The 27231-nt window shown below is 44.7% G+C and overlaps 1 protein-coding gene across 3 annotated transcripts in view; it reads right to left on the reverse strand.

Moving 5' to 3' along the window:
- DICER1 (dicer 1, ribonuclease III) overlaps positions 1-27231 on the reverse strand; it is a 73533-nt gene that overhangs the window by 21162 nt on the left and 25140 nt on the right. For all 3 annotated transcript variants that reach the window (XM_030319890.1, XM_030319888.1, XM_030319889.1), the window contains 16 exons: positions 26687-26873; positions 25891-26053; positions 24571-24701; positions 23456-23590; positions 22848-23008; positions 20460-20628; positions 18522-18994; positions 11312-11444; positions 9742-9984; positions 9001-9155; positions 6024-6156; positions 4969-5044; positions 4007-4146; positions 1598-1777; positions 1180-1393; positions 824-977 (listed from right to left, as the gene is read on the reverse strand). In XM_030319890.1, the coding sequence (XP_030175750.1) occupies positions 824-977; positions 1180-1393; positions 1598-1777; positions 4007-4146; positions 4969-5044; positions 6024-6156; positions 9001-9155; positions 9742-9984; positions 11312-11444; positions 18522-18994; positions 20460-20628; positions 22848-23008; positions 23456-23590; positions 24571-24701; positions 25891-26053; positions 26687-26833 (2807 nt within the window). In that variant the 5' untranslated portion in view covers positions 26834-26873. The remainder of the gene's footprint in view (positions 1-823; positions 978-1179; positions 1394-1597; positions 1778-4006; positions 4147-4968; positions 5045-6023; positions 6157-9000; positions 9156-9741; positions 9985-11311; positions 11445-18521; positions 18995-20459; positions 20629-22847; positions 23009-23455; positions 23591-24570; positions 24702-25890; positions 26054-26686; positions 26874-27231) is intronic.

Here is a 27231-nt window from a genome sequence, read left to right on the forward strand (position 1 = left end):
CCGATTCTGTGTCTCCCTCTCTCTCTGCCCATCCCCTGCTAGCTAGCACTCTGTCTCTGTCTCTCAAAAATGAATAATAATCAAGTCAGAAAAGTTTTTAAATATGATTTCAAGTTGCAAAGAAGAAAAAACAGAAATCAGGAAAGACCGAGTTACAGCCAGTACTCTAATTTTATGAAAGGTTCCTATATTTAAATTTATTGCTCAAAAACTATCCCCTAAATTCTTACAAAATAAGAAAAAAAAACATCCTGATTTACTACTTCATTGCACTTAATACCATTATTCCCTATAAGAAGTTTAAGAAGCTATTGTTTACAGTCAAATTCTTTAAGACTTTGGGGATTAAAACAAGGAAGATTTTGGGGTGCCCGGGTGGCTCAGTCAGTAAGCATCCGACTTCAGCTCAGGTCATGATCTCACGGTTCGCGGGTCTGAGCTCTGGGGTGGACTCCGCGCCGACAGCTCAGAGCCTGCTTGGGATTCTCCCTCCCTTCCTCCCTCTCTCCCTCCCCTCGCTCTCTCCTTCCCCTCGTTCTCTAAGAAATAAACTGGAAAAAAAAAAAAAAGACGATTTTAAGAAAGCCTTTCAACAGCGTGTAGATGATCTGAACTTCACAAAATCAAACCCCTCCACCCACAGCGTTCGAGGTGTGGTTTTTCACAAGAGGAAGTCAGCTAGGGAGAACAGGCCCCACCAGGAAGAGACACCTACGCTTCCCAGGAGATGCATCAACGCCACGGCCCCCGAGTTTCCACGCGAGGGAGCGACTCTCCCGAAACAAAGTGCCACCCCCGCGTGGCGCTCCGCTTCGATGCTCACCTCGGAATGATGACTGCGTCCTGGTAATCTTCTAATTTAAAAACAAAGGGTGTTTCTTTTGAATACTTTGTGCTGGGAATGCCTATGCGAGCTTCAGATTTCTCAATATCTTCCATGAATTTAAAGTCAATGTCCAAAGTGCTGGAGTCATTCACTTAGGGAAGGAAAAGACTCTTTAGCTCGTTAAAATAGAATACGGGTGGGATTCTTACTTAAGCTACGTATTCGAGTAGGTGTCTAATTTGGAGTGGTCTCTAGTAAGAGATTTCTCTAGCGGCCACCATAAACTAACGTTACGCAAGCTTCCCTTTTCCAGCTAGTATCGGCCAACACGTCAGAGTCTGGGCCCTTCTTACCAACGTTAAGAGGTAGAACACAGTATGCTGAATCAGCGTCTGTGGGTTTAAATTCTAGTGCAGGTTTTTCAAGCCGAAGAATATGAGAGAATATATACTGGTGAAGTCTTGTGATCAACTCAAGCATTTGGAGAGACAACGTGAAACCAGACTTCTTCAACTCAATGGATATGGTGACCTCTCCGGAGCGCGTGTACACAGGAAAGTGCGGGATCTTAGCAAAAAGAAAAATCAAGCATCCCCAGAGTTAACAGTTATTTTATTCCATCACAAATATTTCATTTCAGAGGGGGAACGACGCTGTCAATCCGGGGAACAGAAGGGACACCTTGACTTTTAAGTAGCAAACATTCTGAGGTAACGAGAGATAGCTTTAGCCGTTCCCTCTTATCGATAGCAGTCCTAAAGAACTGTCTACCTGAGGTATGGGTTTGGCCGTCAGTATTCCAAAGCATCTCGTGGTATCCTCAGGGGGATAGAGCTTCCGCCTTCTGAAGTTGAGTTCATCAGGTAAGGGTGTCGTCAGAACCATTCCTATCACATACAGGTAACAGGGCTGATCGGGTTTGGGATAGCTATCCCTCAAACATTCCGGAATCTAAAATTAGAAAGAAAACTTAAGCAAGTGTGACAGCCTCTTGTCCAGACACTGGCCAACAAACAAACTAACAAATTTACTTGCAGCTTTCCTAAAAGCTGATGAGAAAAAGGGAAGCAAACACCCAGGGCAGGAGGCCTCATTCCTTAACTCTGGGGGACAGCCAGCGCTGCTCAGGCCTGGGCTCTGGTGGCCCATGGTCACCTCCCTCATAATGCACTGCTGACTCTAACACCAAAACTTTATAAAAACGACCAAACCCTGTAGGGCATTTTCTTAGAAACGCTCTTCCTTTCAGCTCTTTCTTTTGACCAGAGAACTCTTCCTTGGGGCTTTTAGTCTTTACTCACTGCAGAATAGCAGAAAACATGCAAAATTTTACAAGTCCCACGTAACTGTATTGCTCAGATATCGCCTCTACTATTAACTTTTTGACAGACTGCATCGTCTTCCAGATGTTTTCCCGTGTGCAAATGTGGATCAACGTACACACACACGTGTGCTTCACCCCCCACGGAATGGCACAACAAAGACTGTCGTCACCTTATTTCTTTTATCTCCAATTCCTACAATGAGAACGCCTTTCTTGGTCAATACAAATCTGTATCATTTTTAATGGCTATGTAGTTACAGGAGTAAACTGCAGTTTAACGGGCCTGAGACTGTTTCCAAGCTCTCAATAGTCACACGACCCTACGCAACAGAGTCGTGAAGTTTCTGAGGCTCAGGGGCATAAATTGCATCTGTAGTTAAAAGGCACAGAAATACTGGTGAGGAGACAGGGTTATCAGAATGCCGGATAATCCAGTACGTATCTATTGATTAAGACTTCTTCTGACTGACGACCTTTGTCACAGGAAACAAGCCCAGTGGTCTCCGGGGTAAATGTCAAGTAGGAAGACAGAGAAGCAAGCCCTTGAGGAAAACTGAGGCAAACAAGCATTTCAGGGGACGGGTTAATATTCATAATTTTTAAACAACTGACATGATTTTGAATCTTGAAAATGCTCGGCTGAGTGAAAACCGTCTAAAAAGTAAAATGCTCGGGGCGCCTGGGTGGCGCAGTCGGTTAAGCGTCCGACTTCAGCCAGGTCACGATCTCGCGGTCCATGAGTTCGAGCCCCGCGTCGGGCTCTGGGCCGATGGCTCGGAGCCTGGAGCCTGTTTCCGATTCTGTGTCTCCCTCTCTCTCTGCCCCTCCCCCGTTCATGCTCTGTCTCTCTCTGTCCCAAAAATAAATAAACGTTGAAAAAAAAAAATAAATAAAAAAAAAAAAAATAAAAAGTAAAATGCTCAACAGCGCTGCAAAAATAAAACAGAAGAACCATACTTCTAGGCTAGGATGAAAAACACACAGCAAAATTTTGCTTTTGTTTGCAATTCTTTTTTTTTTTTTTTTTATGTTTATTTCTGAGAGTGAAAGAGACAGAGCGTGAGCGGGGGAGGGGCAGAGAGAGAGGGAGACACAGAATCCCAAGCAGGCTCCAGGCTCCGAGCTGTCAGCACAGAGCCCGACACGGGGCTCGAACCCACGAACCGCGAGATCACGACCTGAGCCGAAGTCGGACGCTCAACTGACTGAGCCACCCAGGCGCCCCTGTTTGTAATTCTTATGGGGGAAATATCTTAGCAAGTATTTTTTCAATAAGACCTTCAGTCCAGTACGGCTCTGCCAGGAAGTCAGACTCAGGGACGGGACGTCTTAGCACATGAATCCTGCCAGGATGCCGCAGAGTTAGCCAGACGCGGCACGCTGGCGGAACTGGCTTTGACCGCAGGCGGGCCACATCCTGGCTCCCGACAAATCCTTGTGCGCCCGCACCTTGAGCGGGCACCCTTCCACCTGCCTACCTTACCGTGCAAATCCTCTCTTGTCTTAGTCCCGAACGCAAATGAGGCCAACGTCTTCCCGCTAAAGGGAATGAAACAAAAAACACCTCTCTAAAGGGAATGAACTCATTCTGGATAGAATCTGACAAATGAGGCCAAACTCCTTTTGAGGAGAAATACAAAAGCAATGTCCCAAGTGGGAAAGAGCACAGAGCGCACACGGGAACGAGGAGGGGCTGGTTGATCTGGCAGAAGCTGTGATGGGAGGAAGCGAGCGGAGATCCCAAGCGGGCCAAATTACAAGGCCTGGGAAGCCAAGCAGGGGAATGCAGATTTGAGGTAGCAGGAAATAAAAAGTCAGAAAGGCTAGATTCATATGCAGTTCTAACCGATACTAACTGCCTTTGGGTAGCACTGTCTTCGCTTTGTGGAACCTGGTCTTCCTGGAACGCTGGTCTCTTCTTCGTCATGTAAATCGAGCTCTTCTTCATATTTAACCGTCTCTTTCCCAACTGGCATCAAATGGTCATCCAGTTCACCTAGGAAATGTACTGAGAATTAACATAAACAATCCGGATTTTGCCTCTCTAATAAGTGAATAATCCGGAGCGGCACGATATTAGAAAGCAACGGGAAGGGGGGTGAAAACTAAAGCAGCTTTGCTTTTAATAGCACAGCGTAATCGGACGTGATGCTTCAGGGAGGCTATTTTAGCGCTCATATAGTCAACGTGAGGATAACAAACTCTGCTCCAAGATGCAGAAATAACGTCTAAACGAGGCACAGCACAGGGAGTATAGCGCAAGGTGCTGGAATAGCATTGTATGGTGACAGATGGCAGCTACGCTTGCGGGGGGGCACAGCATAACGTCCAGACTTGGGGAACCACCATGTCCTACGCCAGAAACTGATGTAACATCGTGTGTTAACTACATTTCAATTAAAAAAAAAAAGTGTTTTTAAATGACGTCTGAACAGAGAAACAACACTCTGTTTTACGAAGTCTACGGACAACAAGACTTCCCTTTTTTTTTAAGGGGATTAATTTGTAAACTAAACCGATCTGAGAAAACGACCCATTAAAACACAAACGCTCATGACTCAACAGTTACAAGAAGACCTTTATGTGTTGAAAAGGGGTCAGTAAAGGGAGCAAATACATTACAGGTATTCGCAGGGAAGCTGTGGCCTCAAAGCTGGTACATGTCACAGGACCCTCACGTTACACCGTATTTACGTACGTACGTCCGCCTTCACCAGAGCACAAGGAGAGCAGCGAGTTCAGAGGTCCTTGACGTGCTTTTGTTTTACAAGGGTTTCAACCTTAGTTTTATCTGCATGTGCTTTTCAATCACTCTTACCAATTTTGTGCAGTTTTTCACAGCAAATGAGAGCTACAACTCTTTCGGCCAATCGTATACAGCTCATTGGCGGACCCTGAAAGTAACAAAAAACATTTCCACTGTACATGAGCGTAGCTATCGATCATTAGCACATACGACTTCTAGGAAGCCTCTGCCCCAGCATCTTTAAAGCTGAACTTTACCAGAGTAAAGTTCTTCATTTTGAAAAATACCAACAAGTTTGTTAAAACCCTGATTTCCACAGTTGAAACGGCCATTTTTAAAAGTCCTGCCCAGTAAAACCTAGATCAGCTATGATGGAGATCTGACAATTTTAATGAATACAGACTTCAGTAAGATTTTAACGTATCTTAGTTCGACTAATCTATGAAGAGGAAACAAACTAAAGATCTATCAAAATGTGACTATAACATACACATTAACAGCACAAATTTTCATATGTAAGAGAAATCAGTCATCCCGGAATATCTGGAAATCAGTACTGGGACCAAGCACAGCAGTTACACAGAGGCAGATTTTCGGGTGAACAACCAAACAACTACAAAAGCCCAAACATATTTAATAAATTCTGCTCCTGGAAGTATCTTAAGCCACAGCTGAGGGATTCGGTCAGAAACACTGACACTAGTAAGATCTCAGAGGAAACTTTAGGGGTCATCTAGCTATACAGTCTGTTGAGGATCTGAACGTGCAGTGGACCACAAAAGAGACTTATAAACCTTCCCTGGAGAACACATTTAACGTGGGGCGCCTGGGAGGCTCAGCCAGGTAAGCATCAGACTTTGGCTTGGGTCACGATCTCATGGTCTGTGGATTCGAGCCCCGTGTCAGGCTCTCTGCTGCCAGTGCAGAGCCCACGTCAGGTCCCATCTCCCTCTCTCTGCCCCCATCCCCCGCACACTCTCTAAAATAAATGAACATTAAATAAAATTAAGAAAAAATAAAGATCTAAACCTAAGTTACCTATAACTTGCATTGGTGTAGAGAAGCTGAAAAAAAAATCCATTAGTGACATATTTTCAAGGCACAATCATTTCTTTTTCTAAACTTACAACAATGGAGGCTCGAAGAGGTGAGTTAATTGGCAGATAAAGAGTTGAATAAAATGTACCATCAGGCAACTCTCGAGTTCTACATTTAGGAGCTAGATGAGTAAACGGATCACTTGGTAATCTAGCACAGTATCTGTGAAGAAAAAGAAATTCTGATGCTAAATCCACAACTGAGAAATAGGGGAAAAAAATCCGTTTTGGTAGTCATATACTAAAGTTTAAGTTTTTATGTCCCTCTTCCCCTCTACTGGATTGGTACTGACACGGGAAGTGTGAGTTCACTGCTTCCAACTTTCAGTAAGATGGAACAGTGCCGTCCAAAAGAATCGTCTGCCGTGACAGTTGGTGTCAACACTGTCCAACAGAGCAGCCACGGGGCACTCGGAATGCGGTGAGGACAGCTAGGAAACTCACTTCGAATTTTATTTAATTTTGATTAAAATTAAAACTCGAATTTAAAAAGGCACGCCCAGGGCTACCATACCGCACAGAAAAATACTGTGCGGAATCTGTAAGGAGAACACACCGCCAGGGTTTGGTCCTTACTGTCTTATGTGCCCTGGCAAACTACCAGGCCCCGCCCAAGGAGGGCGTCAGAAGAGGCCGGAAGGACAGCCCGGTACTGACATATCGCAAAGCATCAGAACAAGAAGACCGCCCCTGCCCTCCCACCACACCCCACAGCAGTACAAGGAGAGGGATACGGAGCAGGAAGCTAGCTTCAAGGGCGCTGAGACTGAGCAAGGAGGGCGCTGGCTGGGACAGGAAGGTAATCCGGTGGGGGCAGGACTCACACAAGGAGGGCAGCAGAATGAGCAGCTGCCCTGCAAGGTCATGACCCGTGCATTCGGGACACCCAAACACGGCGGCAGCCCTGCGAAGTAGGAGACTGCCTACGTTCAGGGATACTAAACATAAAAGTAACTATTTTGAGGACAATGGGAGTCCTATCTCTCACTATGGAAGAAGCCAGAAACAAAGATGGAAAAGAGGAAAGCTAGAATGAACCCTGTGGTGTCATGGTAAAAGTGGACGTTAACAACATAAAGGTAGTCAGGTATGCAAATAAATACAGCTATAAATGTGCATGTGAATACACACACACACACACACACACACACACACACACACACACAGTTTCTAGCTCTGTCGACTAAGGAGCCTGAGAGTAGCAATACTCCAGAGGCAATGAACACACTTAGTGCTCAGACTTTGGTTTCTAAACACCACTCATCTGCCACTAAAAAAAACCAAAAGCTTTTGGAGAAACAGCCAATATCTAGGCTGGGGCAAGGAAAATAGAGGAGTTAAATCTAGAACATCTTAGTGTGCCATAAAATAAGGAAGTGACCAAAGAACAATGGTGATGTAAAAAAGACCAGCTTGAAGGGGCTTCCACGGCCAAATCTGAGATAACTGTAACATCAAAACAAATAATAAATGATAGTGAGCAGAATATAACCCACTCAATAAAACAGAAATCCCTCAGTTTGTATGAGATAAAAACATTGATAAATAAAAAGAATAAATGAGTGGGGAAAAGAGAAAGCTCTTCGTCACGGCAGAATGCCAGCAAACAGAACAACGGAATCAGAAAATCACCATTTTGCAGATGCCACAGCAATGATCAATTCAGGCCAGCGATATCAATGGATACTTAAACTAATGGGTGAAACCAGGAAGAGGAATAAATTTTACATGGTCTTAAACCACGTCCCCATGAACTACACACTCACTATGGAGGGAGAAAAGGCAACTTTACGACAGAGGAAGCTGCAGACCTTCTGGAAGTGATCAGGAGCCACCACCACCAGTAAGAGCGCAAATCGACACTGAGTGCGCCCGGCGGGACGGGATGGGAACAGAGCATCCCTTCTGTGATGTGCCGGCTCCAGTGCACAACCTGGGGCTCAACGTCGGAAAGAGCAGATGAAGCCACGCTGAGAGACGGCCTACAAAATGGCTGGCCTATAAGCTTCAAACGTTTCAAGGTCATTAAAGTCAAGGAAACTGAAGAATAACTCCAGGCTGAAGGAGACTGGAGAGATGAGAAAAACACACACAACTCCTGATCCTGGATTGGATCCTCTCCCTACCAAAAACATTCTCGCGAAACCTGAACGGGTCTCTCTGGGTGGGGGGCGTATGAGAGTTCTCTGCAGTATCCTTGCAACATTTTAAAGTGTGAAATGGTTTCAAATTAAAGAGTTAAAAAAAAAAAATCTTACGTCGGTTGCTGCTTTATTTTGCCTCCGCACAGAAACTTATCCTGATACATAATCTAGGCATGTAGCTGCTTTTCTTAGTTCTTGGAAAGGTTATTACCAATTCTGGACGAAGTAAATTAGCCCATGATCAGAAATACAAGTTAATGTAACATCATCTTGTAATATCGCAGCTAAGGGAAAATTCAACATCCCTCAACGTTCATGGCACGAGATTTTTCAGGATAAAAAAAAAAAAATTCAGTGAGCAAGGTAAAATTAAATTAAATCTAATTAAAAGAAACATCCCTTGGGGCACCTGGGTGGCTCAGGCAGTTGAGCGTCCTACTTGAGCTCAGGTCGTGATCTCATAGTTCGTGAGTTCGAGCCCTGCGTCAGGCCCCACGCTGACAGTTCGGGGCCTGCTTGGGATTCTCTCTCTCTCATCTCTCTCTGCCCCTCTCCAACTTGTGCTTTCTCTTGCTCTCAAAATAAATAAATAAACTTAAAAAAAAAGTGATGTCTTCATTAAGTCAGCCTTCCAACAAAACCTAAACATTTATTACCGTGCAATACAGTTTTTACCTTCTGACCAAAAATGAGCATGAGTGGAAAAAAGCAACTTCTTTTCTTTCTCTCACCAAAATATTACAAGCCACAAATGCAAAGACTGGTGATCATCTGCCAACAGGTAAACACTACAATACTCACAGGTTTAGACTTAAACCTTGTAACACTCCTAGGTTTTCCACGCAAGTGACTTCATATCATACCTGTTGATGTGTCCAATGGCCGTGTTGATCGTGACTCGCGGACCACCGTCATCGGGCCTCAACACATATGGCGGGAACACATCGTCATCATCCACAACAGGTTCAACGTCAGTCTCACCCGCATCAACGGACTTGGAACACTTGTTTCTCAAGATCTGGACGTTGTAAAAACAGACTTTACGAGGAGAACAAATGCCGTGTTGCCCTATGTCAGTTGTCTGCCTCTGCACCTACGGAAAAAGCTCTCTTGACGTGCAACAGCGCTCTCTCCTAAACATGCTTCAGAATTCCAAAGTCACCTGATGCGGAAACTCCCTCCCGGAGCACTCCCCCCGCCCCAGCTCCAACCGCGGAGACACTCACCGCGCGTGCACAAGGTTTGCACGGTACCGTATCTACACACACACACGCACGCACGCACGCACGCACGCACGCACAGGGGCTGTGTCATCACCCTGTGACGGCTCCGCAACTCAGCCCCTCAACTGGGACTGCAGCGCCCGCACCAACAGGACACACTTTCCAGGCATTTTCCCCCCACAATCCACAGGACCATTTTCACTGTGGGCTCTCAAACAGTTCGTAAAATAGTGCTGGCTCTGTGGTTGCTTGACTTTTCTCACAATGTACACACTGCACACCCTTGCTGAGACTACGCTCTGCAGGTAAAACTGCTTCTACCCATTTCTTTGCACATAAAAAAAAAAACTTAAAGACACCCTACTGACTCTCGGAACTTACCTTTTCAATAGCTTTGTATGTTTTAAGGTCTTCTTCAAAACTTTTTATTTTGTCTGTATCTGCTAACATTATGTAATTAGAGATCGGTGCCCTTGCTCGTCCCTTAGATTGAACATAGGATCGATACTCTGTGGGTAAATCAAAACGAACCACCAAGTTGCATTTTGGTATGTCAACACCCTCTTCCACAATGCTTGTCGCAATAAGCAGGTTGGTCTCATGTGCTCGAAATTTCCTAAGTACCTGAAAAGAGTCCACCAAGAGAAGCAATTCTAAGAAATTTCCAAAGGAACGGTGCAGTACCAGTAAGTGAAAACTGCCATTTCTGACACGTACTCTAGGCGCACTCGATCTTCAAGTCCAGGCTAAAGACGACAGCAGCACACAAACAACAAGACGCATGAGCACGTGTGCAGAGAGACTCTGGTTTATTTTCAGCTGAGCACGACTTGAAAAATCAAAGTGCCCTTCTGCTGTACACAAGTATGCACGAGCCACAGAAAACCTTCCGGGCGGAGAGGCTGGCTTCTTCAATGGCCACCACAGAATGCAGCCAACAGTGACCAAACGAATCCGCTTCTGGAGTCCTGCTGATACTCTGACCTCACATAGGGTATCTTCCGGCCGTGACACTGTGCCAACAGCCTCCCAAGGATGTCAAGACTCTTTCACTAGGATCCCTAAAACACTTGTAATTCAAAATTACAAGTAAGGCATTACTTACTTTCTGGCATCTTGGGACATTTTCGATTTAAGGAATCAGAACTACTCATTAAAAAAGGTAAGTGAAAAATTTTTTATGTTAGATTTAAAATAACACCATTTCCCAATCTAGGAGAAGTTAAATTATAAAGTAAGCTGCCTTTTAAACAGATCTATCATACTGGCTGTTAGACTCTCCAAACTTGGAATATTATCAAATAGCTACGACATAGAAAATGAACGCCAACGTGAATTAGTCTACCTTGAAGTTAAATAACAAACTTCAAATAAAAACTTTTTGTTTGCCAGCCAGAGCACTATATTAGGTTTCCCATCTTTACAATGCTGTCTCCTATATTAAAATCTTAGAATGTATGAAAAACTTTAAGCCCAAATCTTTAAAATATAGCGTTATTTGTGAAGTATTCAAGGCAGAACTTTAAACAGAAAACAAAACACTTTATAGGAGAACAAATTCATTTTGTAGCTCAGTCATATGCAGTCAACAGGAGTTACGGTTACACATGCTTTGTTTTTCTAGGAAATGCCATCAGTCCAATAAAGGAAAATGAAATGGTTGATGGTAATTAAGACCAAATTGATTTCCTAGACGGCTATTCTAATTCTGAACATATGAATCACCAAACAGCTACCTCATAGGAGACGGCTAGTCTATCTATGAGCAAGTATTCTATGCGACCGAAAATGCCGCCAAGCAACTATGAAGAAAGAGAGCTCCTAGGAGCAGAGTTCGTGTGTGTGTGTGTGTGTGTGTGTGTGTGTACATATATATACATATGTATGTATATATATGTATACACATATATTCTGACAATTGTTACTGTACAATTATTTCAACTTAAGTTACCTCTTCCTGTTTTCTGAATTCTGCTTCCATCTGTTTGTTACGAGGCTGATTCTTTCCAATGCCATGTCCAGTTATAAAATTGCTGCTGATGTAAGCCAGCTCTGGATCTTGTTTGCCAGCTTCCTTTATCAATCTAAGAAAATTACATACATTTGGAAGTTAAGCATTGCTGAGGGAGAAAAAAAAAATTTAAACTTTTTTGTTTGTGAGGTCTCCCTTAAAATGGAAATTACGTGTATTTTTTGCCAACATACCTAACACAACGGGTCTCGGTGGTTTTTGTTTTTTGTTTTGTTTTGTTACGTTTTGTTTTCAACTAGCTTAAACAGAAATCACTGCCACTCTTCACCGCGTCGATCTGTGGACCAAACACTCACTTGTAACGCCAAATACAGGGCTGATTTAGCCTGCCGAACAAAATGGCCACAGTACGTCCAACTTTCTAATTTGGCAGTGAGGACTTACTAGGAATGTAGCCCAGTAGGGGACAGAGCAAGGCAGGGAGAAACATGGAATCCTCAAACGTCTTGGCCTCAGGCCAGGACCTATCATGAAAAAGCCGCACACAGTTCTCTGAAAGCTCAATGTTCTTCTCCACACACACACACACACACACACACACACACACACACACACACACACACACACAAACTTGCGGCTGCAGTCAAGCCCCTGTCTCTATGGCCAAACTTATGCAGAATGCGTACCAACACCCTGAGGCCAAGAGGGGATTCAGAGGCGGAGGCGAGGGAAACCTCATTCTCCGGCTACATGCACTAAGAGAGCTCCTGCTGTGTGCGAAACAGCATGGTTATTTTAATCTCACCACAACGCCCTGTATCACTGGAAGCAGAGCTCCAGGGCAACGGACGCCTGTCTGCTGAGGCGCGCCTCCAGGCCCAACACTTTCCTGCCCCCAGGCCGCTGACACCCCCCCCCCACCCCAGTTCTGCACAACAGAACACGCCAGACTTCGGCACGGCAGTCGGTGCCAGAGTCACCATCCCATCCTGTCACGGAAGACAGGCTCCCCAACTCGTCCCTCCTCCTGCCTGTTGCTCTGTATTAATCCAGAACGCCAGTAACCTAAAGCGGGCCTTCTGGTTGAGAGATGGAAGAAAGCTACAGGAGGGGGGTCACGTTACTCGGGGACAGAGGTTAACAGTTAGTGTTGCCATTACAGCTATTTTGGAAATATCCACATTCAAAAACTCAGCACACGGGATAAATGGTTCCACACCTGACGTAAGTGATTCCAGATGGTTCTTCTGAAGTCATACGCATAGTATAAATTCCTAATAGAAAATTGCATTTTTAAGTCAAACCATTCTTTTTTTTTTTTTAAATACATGAAACAGACTAATATCAAAGAGCTGGAAGAAACCTTGAGTGGCCATCTAGAATATCTCCCTGCCTCCAAATCAGCCAAACACATGCATGTCTAGGTTAGTTTACACGTCTGTTCTACATTCAAATACTTAAAATGTTCAGAATCAGAAACCTCCTTAATATGTTCCAAGCTTTGTTTAGTTATTATAATAAGCTTACAATGTCAGTAACAGAAGCGTTACAGGCCAAGAAATCGCATGCCTGAAATACAAAATTTATTATCGTAGAAATAGGTACTTCCAAAGGATCGTGTATGCAAATAAGCATCAAGAGGTTAAAAAATGCACTTCATGTCAGGCAGTAGGCAAAATAATTAACTCAGTCAGGCAAAGGATGTGTTTTACTTTGCCAAAATGATCACGTTAGCAGATTTCAACGAGCTGAGAAGCAGAAGGCACTAAGAGTAAACGTATTTCTCCTACTGAAACTCACATCAATACTGCAGAGGACAGAAGAGACAATATGCACGTTAACAAACCCAATCTCTTGTAAGCAGTAATTAAATGCTATATACTTATGATGATGGTGTTTAGAGAGGAAACTTTATCAGATAAATGAGGGGATGCCTAATCACACTCCGCAGGCAAAGCTATAGGCTTCCAGAGAAACGAGGATGGTCGGGGAGCTCACAAGTGAGTTACGCAAACTGCTGAGAGACTTCGCTGTACCATGAACAGAGGCCACGAAGTCTTACTTGTTTCTTTTGAGTTTCACACTGAGTTTCTGTCAGCTGTCGCACAAGCAAGCGGTTCAATAAGCCCTGCTGCTCTCTAGTGCACAGAGCTTCTCAAACTATCTGTGGCTAAGAACGAGTTATTTATTTTTTTCTAGTATCAAATCCATCAGAGAGCAGTATTTTTTGTCAACTTCCATGAAAATTTACTGAGAAAATGAAACAAATATTCAAGAGCCAATGGTCTTATATGCAGCAGACATCACTGTCAAAACTGAGAGTTTTTAGATGTTTGCCCTCAATCTCTGTACCTAGCTCACTCAGTTGGCACCAGCCCACACAATGCATTGTGTTACACGCATCGCCTCCCAGTTACATCAGAAACAGCATGGGCAGGGGCGCCTGGGTGGCTCCGTGGGCCGGGTGGCTGACTCTGGATTTTGGCTCGGGTCCTGATCTCAGTCGTGAGATGGAGCCCCGCGTCAGGCTCTGTGCTGACAGTGCAGAGCTTGCTTGGGATATTGTCTCTCACTCTCTCTCTCAAGATAAAATAATAGATGTTAAAAAAAAAAAAAAAACAAAAAATGAAGCAGCATGGTCAGAAATAGGAAATATGTGCGCTAGATTCAGAAAACCAGTAGAACTGTGATTTCACTAAGCTTGCAAATTTGTGCAGACAACCGTATGGGGAAAAAAATTCAAAGAAACAAACACATCATTTGAAATGTCTGCCAAGTACTAAAATATGTGAACAATAGCTTTTAATAGTCTCCTTACGCCTTACATTTTTTTAACAACATGAACAAATCAAATGTAATTCCTCTGTGATTCCACCAAAAGAACCATCACCGATAGTTCTAGTATACAGACACTATACGCGCCCCCAAACGTGTGCGTAGAGCACGTGAGAAAACAGCACCTACTGTATCAGGTGATAAAACAGCCATTTTTACATACATTAAGAGACAGAGAAGTAATTTCTATCTTACAAATGAAGATGCTGAGGCTTTAAAGAGTTAAATAACTTTCGGGTTGCTCGGGTGGCTCAGTCAGTTGAGCGTCCAACCCTTGATTTCAGCTCAGGTCATGGCCTCACAGTTCGTGGGTCCGAGCCCCACGTGAGGCTTCGCACTATCAGTGTGGAATTCTGCTTGGGATTCTCTCTCCCACTCTCTCTCTGCCCCTCCCCCCACGCATGTTCTCTCTCTCTCTCTCTCAGTGAGAGTGTTTTACAAACACTTTTTGTAAAAGTTAAATAGCTTCCACAAAATACACATCTAAAAAAGTGAGTAGAAATAAAAGGAACCGGGGCTCGTTGACGAAATGGCTGATCAACAACAGAAAGGATGAGGGCATGTTGAAGGGACACAGGAGCTGACCTCAAGGAGCCCCAACGGCTCAGAGCGGAACAACGAGAGCAACAAGGTAAATGACCTAACGTCAGGTTAAAGCCTGAAGTGCGAAACGCACAAACGTGAGGGGCGCCTGGGTGGCTCAGTCCGTTGAGCGTCCGACTTGGGCTTGGGTCATGATCGCGCGTGGGTTTGTGGGTTCGAGCCCCGTGTTGGGCTGTGCTGACGGCTTGGAGCCTGGAGCCTGCTTCGGGTTCTGCTTCTCCCTCTCGCTCTGTCCCTCCCCTGCTCGTGCACTATCTCTCAAAAATGAATAAATGTTAAAAGAAAATATTTAAAAAAATAAACATGAGTCCACAGTGAGAAAAGAACCTAAGTCAATGAATATAAATAATAAATAGGATCAAGAGAGAAGAAGTTTTCCTCACAGAAGAATTCCAATAATAAATGAATTGGCTTAGTGATTTGCTTCCACAGAATAAAGTAAGGAGAAAAAGAACACCTTCCAGGAGAAACCTGGCAAACACTACCATAACCATGTGACGAGGTTTCATGTCACTGGTGATGTCTCACGTCGATAACCATGAGTCCCCCTGATGCGATGTGATGAGAAGGGCACTTCATCTCTACAGTATTCTTCCATATCCTAAATCCCTATTTTAATCCTGAGAAAAACATCAGACAAATTCAAACTGAGAGCTAGTCTACAAACTACCTGGCCAGTACTCCTCAAGACTGTCAAGGTCATCAGAACCACGGAAAAAGAGAAAATACAAGAGACCAGTGGAGATCAGGGACACACAACTAGATGCAACATGGTACCTGGGATTAAGACGATGACACTAATGGGAAAACTGGTAAATGAAACTGAAGTCTGAAGTTTGGTTAACAGTAACGCACCAATGTTAGTTTCTTGGTTGGGCCAAATGTACACGATAATGTAAGATGTTAACAATGGATGGGGGAAGCCAACTAAGGGGGACAAGGGAGTTCTGTAATCTCTTTACAACTTTTCTGTAAACATTTAAGTTACTAGGGAGACAGAGGGAGAGGAGTAGAGAGAGGATGTAAACCCAGGCATGTCAGATTCGATTGTCATACAAGACTAATAAATGACACAGTGAAAAGGGCCACATCTGCCTTATTTTGGGAGGATCACAAACGGAGTCTTCACTTCCTCATCTATGATACAGTTAATACATGCACCTTCCTTTCTCATGGGAGTGTTGGAAAATTTAAAAATAGATCTAAAAGCGGGTCTCCTGGGTGGCTCGGTCGGTTGAGCGTCCAACCGGCTCAGGTCATGATCTCGTGGTCTGTGAGTTCGAGCCCCACGTCGGGCCCTGTGCTGACAGCTCGGAGCCTGGAGCCTGCTTCGGATTCTGCGTCTCCCTCTCTCTCTGCCCCCCCCCCCCCACTCACACTGTATCTCTCTCTCTCAAAAATAAACGTTAGAAGAAAAAATTTTTAAATATATATCTAAAAGGTAAGTTAGAAACCAAGGTATCTGGGTGGCTCAGTCAGGTAAGCGTCCGACTCTTGGTTTCGGCTCAGGTCATGATCTCGCAGTTCATGGGTTCAAGCTCTGCACTGGGTTCTGTGCTGACAGTGCGGAGCCTGCCTGGGATTCTCTCTCTCCCTCTCTTTCTGCCCCTCCCTTGCTCTCACTCCCTGTCTCAAAAAAGAAACTAAAAAAACAAAACAAAATTAAAGGTAAGTTATAAACCATAAAGCCCATACGTAAGGCAAAAGGAAAAGTGTAATCCTAAGACTATACACGTGGCTACATTACACACAGAAGTAGCTATGATTCATTTTTTTTAATTAGGAGAGGACAAAACTGCCCATGTATCACAATAGCTTAGACTCCCATGAAACTATTCACTGAGGAAGGGTTTTCCTCCCATTAAACTGATGGAAGGAAAGAATGTGGATTTCAGGAAGTTTTTCTAAGCTTATTAAAAAGCTTACTGGAACAAGACCTCTATTGTATATTTCATTAGCTGCCCATAAAGTTGACTCTCAAACCGCTCTTGATTCATCATCCAACACTAAATTCCAGGCACTTTTCATGAAAGCTGATCACAATTAATCTGATCCTCAAAGTCAACAGGAAATAACTGATCGGTTTTTGATACACGGTTTCAGGCTAGTATTCCTGCAGTGAAAACTGGCACAGCTCTACATTTAAGAATTCACGTAGAGAAGAGGGAGAAGAAGAAAATGTAGCCCATTTCTTCCAAGTCCCCTAAAGTGTATTTAATTCTTAAACCATCCTGTCTGGGGGCAGGGCTATAATGAAGCTTGGAGCTGACCCTTGAAATGCCTCTCCCCCATTCTAAGAAACAATCCTGACGGTCATGGCTCCCTGGTCTGCGTCCCGGATGGTCTGCCCACTATAAAGCGCTGGTTTTTAGTGTTCTGTGATGCCCAAGGGCATCATGATTGTAGAAGGAACTGGAAACTTAGGAGGGAGGATATCAGGATTCTAGAACTGTCTCTGCCACTGCCTAGCAATTTCACTCAGAGCCAATCACTTTTCCTCCTGAGGCCCCTTCTTTTTTATAAAAATAAGTAGGCTGGATTAGATAGTCAATGAGTCCCTTTCCAACCTTAAACTTCGGATTCCAATGTAATTCACTACCTGACATTATTTTACTTTGTATTCATCATAAGGATCAGGCCCAATGACTATGAAAATTACCAGACTAAAAACCGCCAGATGACTACCCCAGAGTCCAATTTCTCATTACTCAAGTAAGTTTTCAAAGCCCCAAAACAGTGAGAAGCAGTTCGGGGGGGGGGGGGGGGGAAACCCCAAATTACCACAGGAACCAAAGCCGAATTTCTCCTCAGAGATCACTACTTGCAGAACTGGCTCTTAGAGATCAGCTCTGGCCAGTTAATGGATCTCAGAGAGAAACAGATCGTCGTCTGATGGTCTGAAGCACAAAATAAGGCCCCTTTCTGGCCCTTTGATACCACAGCATCTGTACACAAACCAGAAAGAACCACACGTTACCAGACCGTCTGACACAGATCTGGAGTACCGCTCCCTGGCTGGGCCGACGTTCGGGAAGAATCGACTTCTGCCAAAGAGGGGGGAGACGGGCGTCCACGGCCTAGTCTGGATGCAGGGTCGTCCTTTGCCAATATCCTCGGAATGCTTCCCCAACATTTTTATTTTCTTCTGAGTCAGAAAGTTTTAACATATAGTCTATGAACTAAGCCAAACTGCAAACCCAGTTGTTCTCAACGTTTTCCACCGCGGATCTGCAACCCTGAATCGACATTTGTCAGGAGGAAAAAGCTAACAGCAGCAGCGGCAACAAAATAACCACGATGATTCCCCGGTAAAATTTATCCTCCAACTACGTGAAGGGGAAAAAGCCTGGTGTGAAATGCTCAACACAAAGCCTGACACACAGTCACGGGTGAACTATCTGAACTGCATCTGACAACTAAACGGGAGACAAAAAGCGTTTCACTGTAACGTCACGGAAGTTTTCCATATGCGCTCTCTGTGTCAAACGGGTCACGACCGATGGACATCCTTCAAGAGAAAGAAAATCTCAGGTCACGTCAGACCTAGCCTTTCGGGAACGCGACAGTCACACGCACGTCCCCCCCGTCGATGCCGGTACAGCATCGCACACGACCCGTGACGGTATCGAGTGGAGGCCACCCACCTGGGCCTTCCGCCAGTCTCAGGGCGATTACAGAGCATCCCTCCACCGAGCCAAAAGCTGCCTCGCTCCACTACGGGAAGAGCCGCTAATCTTGGACGTTTATTTACCTGTTTAAGACAACTGCTGTGTATCTTCTTTCCACAAAAATGATCCCGCATAAGATGTTGGTGAACGGAGACGGGAAATTGGTCTCCGGCTTCTCTTTTTCTTCGATCTCTTCGTCCTCGTCATCATCCTCAGAATCACTCCAGGACACGTAATTATCCTGATTCCTGTTGTTATACCACTCGACGCTCTCGAACTGCTGCCGCTCATACGGTTTGTACTTGCGCAAGATTTCGAGCAGTTTTATTACTTTAGGAGTTACAAATTTCAGGTCAAGTGAGGCAGGAGAGAAGTGCTCTTCACATAGTGCATGGATTTTCCTTAGGAAGGTGTCTGTAAACAATAGAAATTTCCTGTGCAGCTCCTCCTGCTCGTGTTTGATGTACTTCTGCAGCTCCCGGACCATCATCCCAGCGACCTTATCTGCACACCAGGGGCCCAGGACCACCAATACGGCACGACAGTCTGACAGTATCTACAGGACAACAGAAAGAGCCAAATGCTGAACGGTAACATCACGCAGCGTTTTCACGCACGGTTCAAGTGGGACTGAAGCTGTCTCCAATCGGCCCCTTCAAAATACATTCACCCCACTCATCCAGACACTGAGGCCAGTGCCCCAAGGTTGAGGGGGGCGGCCGGTGGGCTTTTCAATCTCTACTTTTTCATATACGTGTATGCCAGAACCATCCTTCTGTCTTCCCCAGAAAAGGTAATCATTAACAGAATATAAAAGACGCACCCGTGTAAGGTTAATAAAATTTAATTTCAGGTCTGTTGTTACAAGTAAAACGGAATCACTGACTTCCGGGTAGATATGCAAGGTGAATTATGTAGCAGAGCAATTTTCTTTGAGGCGTCAGACGAGAGCAAGAGAATTTTCCTTGCACTTTATGCCCAGAGAGCCGCATCTTCCGCTCTTAGCTCAGAGCGGAATGTAAATCCCTAACGAGGCTGTAACTGAGGGACTGCCGGGTCTGCAGGCCAGTAAAAGGCAAACTGGGTTGAGTGCAGACTTAATGAGAAATCAAGGGCTGAGAAGAGTCTAAGCACGGCTGCTCCAGAAAAAAATCATCAGGAGAGAAATCTGGACTCCGATGTAACAGCGTTATTTCACAAATGGTTTGTGGGGCGCCTGGGTGGCTCAGGTGGTTGAGCGGCCGACTTCGGCTCAGGTCATGATCTCGCAGTTTGTGAGTTCGAGCCCCGCATCGGGCTCTGTGCTGACAGCACGGAGCTGGGAGCCTGCTTCGGATTCTGTGTCTCCCCGTCTCTCTGGCCCTCCCCTGCTCACGTTCTGCGTGTCTCTTTCTCTCTCTCAATAATAAATAAACGTTAAACAAAAAAATTAAAAAAAAAAAAAATGGTTTGCAAAGTCCTAGGATGATGATTCTCAAACTTTTACGCATCGGGATACCTGGAGAACTTGTCACGTCTCAGCCAGCTGAACCCCTCCCCCGAGCTTCAGCTTCAGCAGGTAAAGGATGAGTCCCTAATCTGTTTTAACAAGTCCTAGGGGGACGCTGACACTGCCGATCTGGAGTCCACACTCTGGGAACCACTGATCAAAAAGGATCTCCTCCCAAAGCTGTGCCACTCAGGAGCGATGGGCTCAGACCCAGTTACACACGGGTAACAGCAGAAGAATTCGTTCAGCCCGAGGGTTTGACTAACTCATCTGACCCAACAACAACAATGGACCCCAACCCATCTCCTTGTTTTCCTTTTTCCAACCTATTTCCTGAAACCAAGGAGGTCGACATTGAATGATGTCAGGTGACCATGAACTCAACCCGGTATGATCTGTTCCATGAAAAAAGTCCAGGAATAAGAAGACAAGTCCTTGAACTAAAACATACCAACAGCCTCACGAGAAGCACACTGTCGTTTCGACAGGAAAACTCATCTTCTGCTTTCTCTACTTACTTGTACACGCTTACCTGCTTAGAAATTGAAGTCGAATCTCTCTCTTTCGAACGCACAGATATGTTACAGTCGTTGATAAAGTTCAGTGCCTCCTCCAGCTCCAGCAGCAGCCTGCCATAGAGGCCACTTCGGTCCGTGAACGGCCCACAGTCCACCACAATCTCACACGGTTGAGAAGTGTATCTGTAACGAAACAACGGGTGTCACTGCCACAGTGAACTCACTCCCGCACTACGATCCCCGAATATGTGTCTACACCCTGGGATCACAGGCAGGCTCGCAGTGGTCTTCCTCCCAGGGCGCCCACTTTCAGATGTGCCACGCTTGCTCAGGAGGGCTCTAGGAGGGACTGTCTAGAGCCCACGTTCCAAGAATTCTGTGAGTCTTATCGTGACCTTATTACCCCAGGGTTTGTAGGTTTAGACTTTCAGCTTTTGCCTCTTTGGGCATCGAGATACTCAAACAACTCAATAATGATTACTTCTCAGACACAGAAATAGGGACGGGGGCAGATCATAGAGGGAAAATGCTATCGTTGAATCTATCCACCTCCACACTACTCGAAACTCTTAGCATCTGCAAATTCAACTTTATTTTAATGTGTTTTTACCATATCCTTGTAAGGAAAACTCACCTAACTTTGAACCGATTATGGTATCATCCTTGGATCTCTTATGCCTTTCATGAACTAGGACAACGAGAACAGCACATAATATTCGAAAACACTAACAATGACTGGGGCGCCTGGGTGGCTCAGTCGCTTAAGTGTCCGACTTCGGCCCAGGTCATGATCTCATGGCTCGTGGGTTCTAGCTCTCCATCAGGCTGTGTGCTGACAGCTCGGAGCCTGGAGCCTGTTTCAGATTCTGGCTCCCTTTCCCTCTGCCCCCCCCCGGCGCTCATGCTCGCACTCGCTTTCTCTCTCTCTCTCTAAAATAAACATTGAAAAAAATTTTTAAATGAAAGCACTAACAACAATTAAGGAAATGAAATACACTAAAGACATGTGTAAATACTACGGTTTTCATTATTCTCCATCAGAATTTATACTTAACCAGAGAGTCACGCTTAGAGAACTGGGAAGTACCAGGTTCAATAGACCACTTATCAGTTTTACTTAAATGCCCTAATACCTCTACTTCTGCAAACCTCAAGTAGTGCAGGCTTCCCAATCTAATTCGGAACGAAAGTACAGCCTTTCACTGCCACATCAGCTCATTCTGGCTCGAGAAAGTCAAAAACACCACGTCCGAAATGTCGCGAGATTTGTATTTCATGCGTGCATTTCATGTATTTTGAATCCTTACATCCCACGGATCTGAAACATTACCTTTTCTTCTCGTTCTACAAAGAGATCTTTCCCCAAGTTCCTATTAAATGGCCGGTACACTGCAAGATGTTTTCCATGTACCAACGTGACTGATCATCAAGGAATCCCCCGAAACCACTGTCAACATCACTTTACCGGTTCTGGGACAATAAAGGACTCGCCTGAAGTCATACAACTCCCAGTCAGTGGAAGCCAGGATTTCAAAACCTGTCTGATTTAACTCCCTGAGAAATCGGCTTCTCTAGTCATTATAACTGTTCCAAGAACTATCGCCTATAAGGATGCTTTAATGTGAGTTGAATCAACTTAATTATAAACCTAATTGGTATAAGCTCCCATCCACCAACTCAAATCAAAAAGTGTGTATGTGTGCACGTTTTACTGAAACTCAAAGCAGCTACCTTTCCAAAGACACAAACCCAGAAAGCATAAACAACATTGTTCTCACACAGTCACACCCATTTGCAAAACACCGGGGTTTTTCCAATCAGTTTAAAACATAGCGTAGGGGCGCCCGGGTGGCTCAGTCGGTTAAGCGTCCAACTTCAGCTCAGGTCACGACCCCGCAGTTCGTGAGTTCGAGCCCCACGTCGGGCTCTGTGCTGACAGCGCAGAGCCTGCTTCAGATTCTGGCTCCCACTCTCTCTCTGCCCCTCCCCTGCTCACGCTCGGTCTCTCTCTCTCCCTCTCAAACATAAACATTAAAAAAAAAATTTTTTTTTTAAACGTAGCGCAAAACACTGAATTCTGTCCACAAAGTCGTGTTCTTGCAAAGTATCACGCGGACACTCAGGTTGGAACGACCGTGCACACACGTGGGCAGAAACAAGCTTCCTGTCCTGGCTCCCGGTCCTCGTCCACATCAGCAAACAGGAGGGGCCCACGCTCATGCCATCTTCTGAGAGACGAAGCCCCTCCATCTGCTGTTCTCTGTGGAGACAAGGGGACGTCCCTGCCCTAAGGATTCTCAGACTCGCTCGTTCCCTGCCTCAGGCACCCGTCCACTTGTACAGGCGCTGCCCAGGAGGCCCCAGGAAAGGGACGGAAGGGGAAACTCCAGCCGAGCGCCTACCTGTCCAAGACCACCAGGTCAGTTGCGGTCTCAGCATTACTCTTGAGGATTTTCTCCAGCTTCTGAATCTTTTCTTCCAATTCCTCGGGATCGCATTTCCCATTTAAAATGGAAGCAGTCAGTCCCAAGATACGAGGACACGATGGACAGTTTTCACAGAGCTGACACGATAAGAGATGCTGACAGTGAGGCATTCGTTCTGCGAGGCCAGGACGACAGAGACACTGCCAGACTGACACAAATCAGGAAGATGGGCAGACACTAAAAGTATGACTTATGGAATGACTGGAGCCTGTTTCAAAGATCCCTGTATCCAAGAAGCGTATGTCAATGTGCTACGACAGATGATATAACGGATGTATCACGCATTACGTACTTCATTTACGTACGCTTAAAAGTTTATCCCAGGACTAGATTTACTATAGGTTACGCACGACAGTTCATTATTATAGATCTCAGTGAAAATTAATTTCACATTCACCCGTTCATACAGGGAATGAAGCTCCCAAAACTGGTAACGGATATTACTGCTTTTGATATATAAAAACACCGCTTATTCTCAGGAATTTTTGACTTGCATTAAGACTGATAAAAACCTAAAAACTTACCTTCATAATTTCTCGGTAGGGGTGGTCTAGGATCGCAAGATGACACTCATCAAACACCAAAAGGTTAATGTCCGACAGCGATAAGTAACCATTTTTCAAAACATTCAAGGCGACATAGCAGGTCATAACAAGAACCTAAGAGGAAGCTGACATCAGTGTACGAACGTGCGTTCACCTGCCTACCTGCCTGGATACACTTCTATTAAATCAGATTACGGAGCCACCGTTCTGTAGGCGAGAAGTGAGGAACTCATTAGTCAAAATCAAAACAGACGTTCTAAATGTATGCAAGCTAATACTTTGGAACCAAGAAGCAGAGATGGGCAAATACGGAAACAGATTAGGGGAAAAAAATTCTTGATAACAGGGACCATGCTTTTATGATAAGTCTCCTAAAACTACTTCAGGTTTCCAGGTTCCTATTAGCCCCATTTTGACTGATGAGACCTATTAATTTAATCAAATGACAACACAATTCACCCTGTGTTTTCCTCTTTTTTCCCGCTGAACTGACAAGGTTTTCTGGAAGAAGACACCGACCAAATGTTCTTTTCAGGGCACTGTCTCTGTGCGGACATCTCAATGTTTTACTGATGAGGACTCAACCCCGTGTGCGAGACATGCTAGTCCGTGTGCACTGCTCCAGCTGAGCTACGGAGCACCTCCTAACCGCTTCAGACACACCAACACCAAAAAGACCCTCTACGCATGCTGGCTCCACACAAACGTGTAAGTCAGAGGAAGTCTCTGGTCAAAGACCCAAAGGTCTCAACCGAGAAGCGTCTCCAGTCTCAAGACACTTAACTCAAGCGTAAATTTTCTGAAAAGCAGGTTATCCACAAGCGGGAAGTACGTCATCAGAATTTGTGTTTTTCCAGCCAGTAAATCACACTGCAAAGCTGTTTCTCTCCTGTGCAGTAAGAGCAACATTATACGTGCCTATTCATTTGGTTTTAGACCGTGAGAAAGAGTACGGGAGGGCTGGTTCCTAGGCTGACAAAGTACAGGAACGAGTTTTCAAACTAAACAAAGACAACCAAGACTAAAGGTCATCTTATAAACGAAGTTGAGGACTCGTAGGGATTCACAAAGGGAAATTTCTTTCCAAGTCTTACCTGGTGCTTAGTAAACTCTTGGTTCCATTTCTCTTTTGTCCAAGCTGCATTTACTTCCAGGCTTGAGTATTCCCCAACCTTGAGATCTGAATGAGTTCTGACAGCTGACACTTGTGGAGCAACCTGGTTTGCTGATTACAGATACAAATACTCCTTGTAAATAGGACAAATCTTACCTAGCTGGTTCTCTGGACTACTGATGATTAAGACAGCTAAGGAAATCCTTATTATTATCTATCATTACCTAACCCCCGATTTTTTAGATAGCCAATTGAAAACTGTATTTCCAAGGTGATCCTCCAAAATGCTTTTACTAGACTTAAGACCTGGTCCTCCGTCATTCACTTCAGAGAACCCTATGCCACCCTCCTTCTTTACAGCCGATTTTCCCAACCTAAGAACAGAACTTCTAGGCTGGAATGGGAACTACTCCAGATCCACCCCCCACTCCTGTTTTCTTCAGTAAAATCAGATCGTTTTGCCAAGAAATAAGACGGTCTCATATATATTTAAAGTACAGGAGAATCACATGTTGAGACCATCTGAAAACAAAAAAGGAGACCAGTGCCCCAGCAGCTCAGGTTCACATTTTATACTTTTTGTTTTAATATGTAAAGCCAAACACAAATCCAGGATCACAGACTCTAACTGAATATCTAACTTTTAAGAAGCACCTACCTCCCCTTCTGTAATTGGCATAGTAAAATCACAAATCACAATGCTACCAGTCTCATAAATCAAGCACTTTTTGATGGACTTTGCAAAGCTAAAACAAATATAACCAGAAATAACTGTGACGACACAGATTAGCTTATGTTCCGAAAGGTAGCCCATGCAAAAACCGTAGCATCAGAATTAAATACGTTTAAGGAAAAAGCTGAGGTTTAACATCTGTGAAATAAAACGGCTGACGCTTAAAAGAGAAGTACTATAAAGTTAAGAGATAAGACTAAATGCTATTTCTGCTCTCAGAATCTCAACAAATATATTATTCTTCAAGCCCTCTATACGTTCCATCATCTAACTTAATAGCCACAGAGAAAAAGTGCTTACGGGACACCCCTGGGTGGCTCAGTCGGTAAAGCGTCCGACTCTTGGTTTGGTCTTAGGTCATATCTCACAGTTTGTGAGATTAAGCCCCACGTCGGGCTCTGTGCTCACAGCTCAGGGCCCGCTTGGGATTCCCCGTTCCCTCCCTCTCTGCCCCTCCCCCATTCTCTCTCTCTCAAAATAAATAAACTTTTTTTAAAAATGTGCTCAACCGTAAAATCTCATCCAATGTCCTCCACACAGTATATGATAAAACAATTTCTGCATTACCAGAGTTGACCAAGAACACCGTCCTTTTTCCGTTTCTGTTGAAGTCTCCCCTGATCTGATAGGACAGCTCTTTAGTGAGTAGTACGGCAATAAACGTCTTCCCTGAGCCAGTGTTTAAACAGACTATGGTGTTATGATCCAGAGCTGCTTCGAGCAGTTCCACCTAGAAATACAGTGGGGAAGAAGACGCCACACTTCTTATCTGGGTACAACACTGGGAAAACTGGGTTCTGTCTTAATTCAGGAAACTTCACCACTTCCTGAGGTCTTCCTCTGCTAAGTCTGCCAAAACACAGACTCTCTGCATCTCTCCAGAAGGAGATCACAGGCGCGAAAATGCCTGTGACGTATGGCCAGCTGTGTTGTAGAAACACGCGTGGGGTAACGTTTACAATCTGTTTGAGAATTATTTTTGCAGGGGGGACAGAAAACTCCCCAAGAATAACACGAAGAACTGAGTTTACAGTAACCGTGGTCCTGCCCGTTGGTGGTGGTTCGAACCGTCTCCATTCCCTCCGAGCTCTTGAGGACAGACACACCCAAGCGGGTATTGCGAGGGGAGAGGTTTTCAGAGGGGAAACAATAAGGAACTTCACAAACAAAATGATTACGTCAATCGGCCGGCAGATGTTAGAAAAGAAAAGGGCCATTAGGAACAAAAGTATCTGGAAGGAGCAAATTACTCAGAAGAGGAGAGCTTGAAAAGGTAAATGGGTTTTACATAAGACATGTCAACTGCGTGCTAACTGACTCCATTTCCGTGGAAACGCTCCAGTATTAGTGTTCTCATCAGTACCTGGTATTTTCTTGGCGTATAAATGTTATCATGGATTGCTTCTTGTTGCCACGGCAGTCCAAAGAAAGGGCCCATTGGTGAGGAGGCAGGGGTCACGAGCTGCAGGCCCGCCATGCTGAGGGGCTGCAAAGCAGGGCTTTCATTCATCCAGTGCTTCTCTCACTGCATTTTGCTCTAGCGCAGCTTACTACAAAGGGAGAAAGAATACCGTTACACCACCATGCAGGGTTAAGGACGAAAGAAAGCCAAGAAACAAGAGAAACATCAGAGTATCACTCCTCCGGACCCTTTCAAACTTCCCCTGTCATTGTTTTAGCTTTTTCTCGATCTAAGAGGATTGTTTTAAAAAGTCAAGCGTTCTGTACTTTCCGACCCGGCAATTCTACACCTAGAAACTTGTCTGAAATAATTAGGCAACTACACGAAGAAACAAGGACACGGGTACGTACTGATGCCTTAGTACCTGGGAACAAGCAATACCTTTCAAACGCACTGATAAGAAGTGAGCAAGTAAATGATGGTATAGTTCTATCATACAATACTTT

This window comes from Lynx canadensis, chromosome B3 (genome assembly GCF_007474595.2).
Source record: "Lynx canadensis isolate LIC74 chromosome B3, mLynCan4.pri.v2, whole genome shotgun sequence".
Classification (NCBI taxonomy): Eukaryota; Metazoa; Chordata; class Mammalia; order Carnivora; family Felidae; genus Lynx; species Lynx canadensis.